Source organism: Palaemon carinicauda, chromosome 17 (assembly GCF_036898095.1).
Source record: "Palaemon carinicauda isolate YSFRI2023 chromosome 17, ASM3689809v2, whole genome shotgun sequence".
Classification (NCBI taxonomy): domain Eukaryota; kingdom Metazoa; phylum Arthropoda; class Malacostraca; order Decapoda; family Palaemonidae; genus Palaemon; species Palaemon carinicauda.
In genome coordinates this window covers 124,079,559-124,082,058 of record NC_090741.1, presented here as the reverse complement: position 1 = coordinate 124,082,058, position 2,500 = coordinate 124,079,559, and the positions used below count along the sequence as shown (strand labels likewise).

Below are 2,500 nucleotides of genomic sequence, written 5' to 3'. Positions count from 1 at the left end.
GAGGAGAACTCGCGAATAAGCCCGAGCAAAAATGAACGACCGACAAGTGTACAAGATGACAAAGAAGAAATGGTCCTGGAAGAAATAGAAAACTCAGCGTTAGAAGTAGGACAAGTGAGTAGGATATGGCTGACAGGACTGCAACAGAAGGATGCAGCGTAAAGAGAGTTATTGTATCGTGTGATGGACGAGACGGAGACACGGCAGTCTCTGACCTATTATAATCTTAAGGATGGGCTGCTTATGAGGAAATGCTGAATGGGAGATATATCGTCAAATATTAATTCCCGAAACATTGAGAAGACAGGTGATCGTTGTAGTGCACGAGACGGGACATAAGGGGATATGGAAGACGATGGAGAAGATTATGAAACACTTTCTCTGGCCTGGCATACATAAAGATGTGAGCCACTTTTGCCGTGTATGTCACGTATGTCAAATTGCTGGAAAGCCGAACGAGTACATCAAGAAAGCTCCCTTACAACCGAGAGAAGTGCGAGGAGACCCTTCAACGAGGTAATGATCAACATTGTGGGACCTTTACCAAGGACGAAAAAAGGTTATGAATATAGGTTAACCTTGATGTGTCAAGTGACATGATACCCAGAAGCCATACCCGTTAGGAACATCAGTGCCAAAAGAATCGCCAAGAAGCTACTAGACTTTTTTTTACTAAGCTTAGTATACCGGAAATCATTCAAAGTGACCGAGGAATGAATTTCACGTCAAAATTGTCCCGGCACGTAATGAAACTGTTGGATGTGAAACAACAACTATCAAATGCTTATCATCCGGAGACCCAAGGTGTATTAGAGAGGTTTCATCAAGCATTGAAAAGTATGTACCAAAGTTCTACAACGAAACGGGGAATTAATTGGACTTCTGACTACCGTTGAGGTAATTCGAGTTACGTAATGCTTATCAAGAAAGCATGTGATGTAGCCCGAATGAAATGGTATTTGGATGAGATGTACAAGGCCCGATTAAAATGTTAGCAGAAAAATGGAATAACTGAGAGGAAACGGATGTAGAATATGTCAATAATTTGAGGATAAGGATTGGCGAGATAAGAAAACTTTTCTTTGAAAACCTTAACCCTAGTCATGGAAAAATTAAGAAAAGGTTCAATATGATTAGTAAGGACAAACAGTTTTCGATAGGACAACAGGTATTAGTTTTCCTGCCGAAAAGGAGATTCCCACTCACATACAAGTTTCAAGGATTATTCAAGTGTTTGGAAAAGATCAGTGACCTGGCCTACGTTATTGAAACCCCAGGACGAAGGAAAAGTCAAAGGAAATTACACGTCAACCAACTGAAACCCTACTCAAGCGAAAAAAGACAGAAGCCTCACAAGTATATATGCCACAAACCATACCTTCAACGGAAGACAATGACGGATATCAGTAGGGGTAGTAAGCAAAGTGAATAATTTGCCTGTCATTTGAATTTTGGGAGAGAAATTAACTCCATTGGACCAGGAGCAAAAAGAGGAATTAAGTCGATTAATTAAAAGTTTTCCGGAAACTGTCTCGGACGTCCTAAAAAAAAAAACCTAACGAAGCATGATATACACCTTAAAACAACAGAAAGACCATTTAAACAACGCCCCTATCGACTGTCACCGTATCACCGAAAAGTCATAAGAAAAGAAGTGGACTATTTGTTAAAATCGGATTAGCTGAACAAAGTTTTAGCCCTTACAGTTCTCCAGGCTTGCTAATGTAAAAAACAGGACGTATAGTTTAGGATGTGTAAGGACTACCGAAAGTTAACTCGATCAGTGTGGTCAATAATTATTCATTGACACTCATCGACCAACTACTCGACAATATCGGACAAGCAAGGTTTGTCTCCGAGATCGACTTGTTAAAAAGCTATTGTCAAATTCCTTTGGATGACAACGCAAAATTGTTATTAGCTTTTATAACCCCGATTGGGTGATATCAATATACCATCATGCCATTTGGTCTAATGAATGTCCTCACTACTTTTCAACGAGTGATGGATAACCTTCTAGGATCGATAGAAGTAGTAGGTTTATATCTTGATGATATTGTGGTATATTCATCGACCTGGGAAGAACTGTGAGGAGCATACCTGATGATTAACCTGGAGAAGAGCGAATTTGGGAAGGCAACACTTCGGTACTTGGGATTGGAAGGAGGAAGAGGATTCATCGCCCCAATAGCCGCTATTGTCGAAGGAATAAGGAAAGCATCATCCCCCACAACGAGGTAGCAGTTACAATGCTTTTTATGGATAGCAGGAAAATTTCAGCTGTAGTCACTCCCTTGACGGATTTGACTAGCCCCCCAAAAAAATTGTATGGCCCAGCGAGTACCCAGAATCCTTCGACAGGATAAAGGCCATATTAACTTCGAAACCGATACTGCGAGCACCTGATTTCAACAAGAAATTCCTTATCTAAGTGGATGCGTCAGATAACAGGATTAGAGCTGTCTTATTGCAAGAAGATGAGGAAGAAATTCTTCACACA

General features: G+C 40.6%; 1 protein-coding gene across 1 annotated transcript in view; it reads left to right on the top strand.

Moving 5' to 3' along the window:
* Positions 1 to 2,500, top strand: part of LOC137656578 (uncharacterized) — a 17,330-nt gene that overhangs the window by 102 nt on the left and 14,728 nt on the right. Inside the window, exons 1-2 of the mRNA XM_068390750.1 lie at positions 1 to 114; positions 308 to 516. The exon at positions 1 to 114 is cut by the window's left edge and continues 102 nt beyond it. Of these exons, the coding sequence (XP_068246851.1) occupies positions 1 to 114; positions 308 to 516 (323 nt within the window). The remainder of the gene's footprint in view (positions 115 to 307; positions 517 to 2,500) is intronic.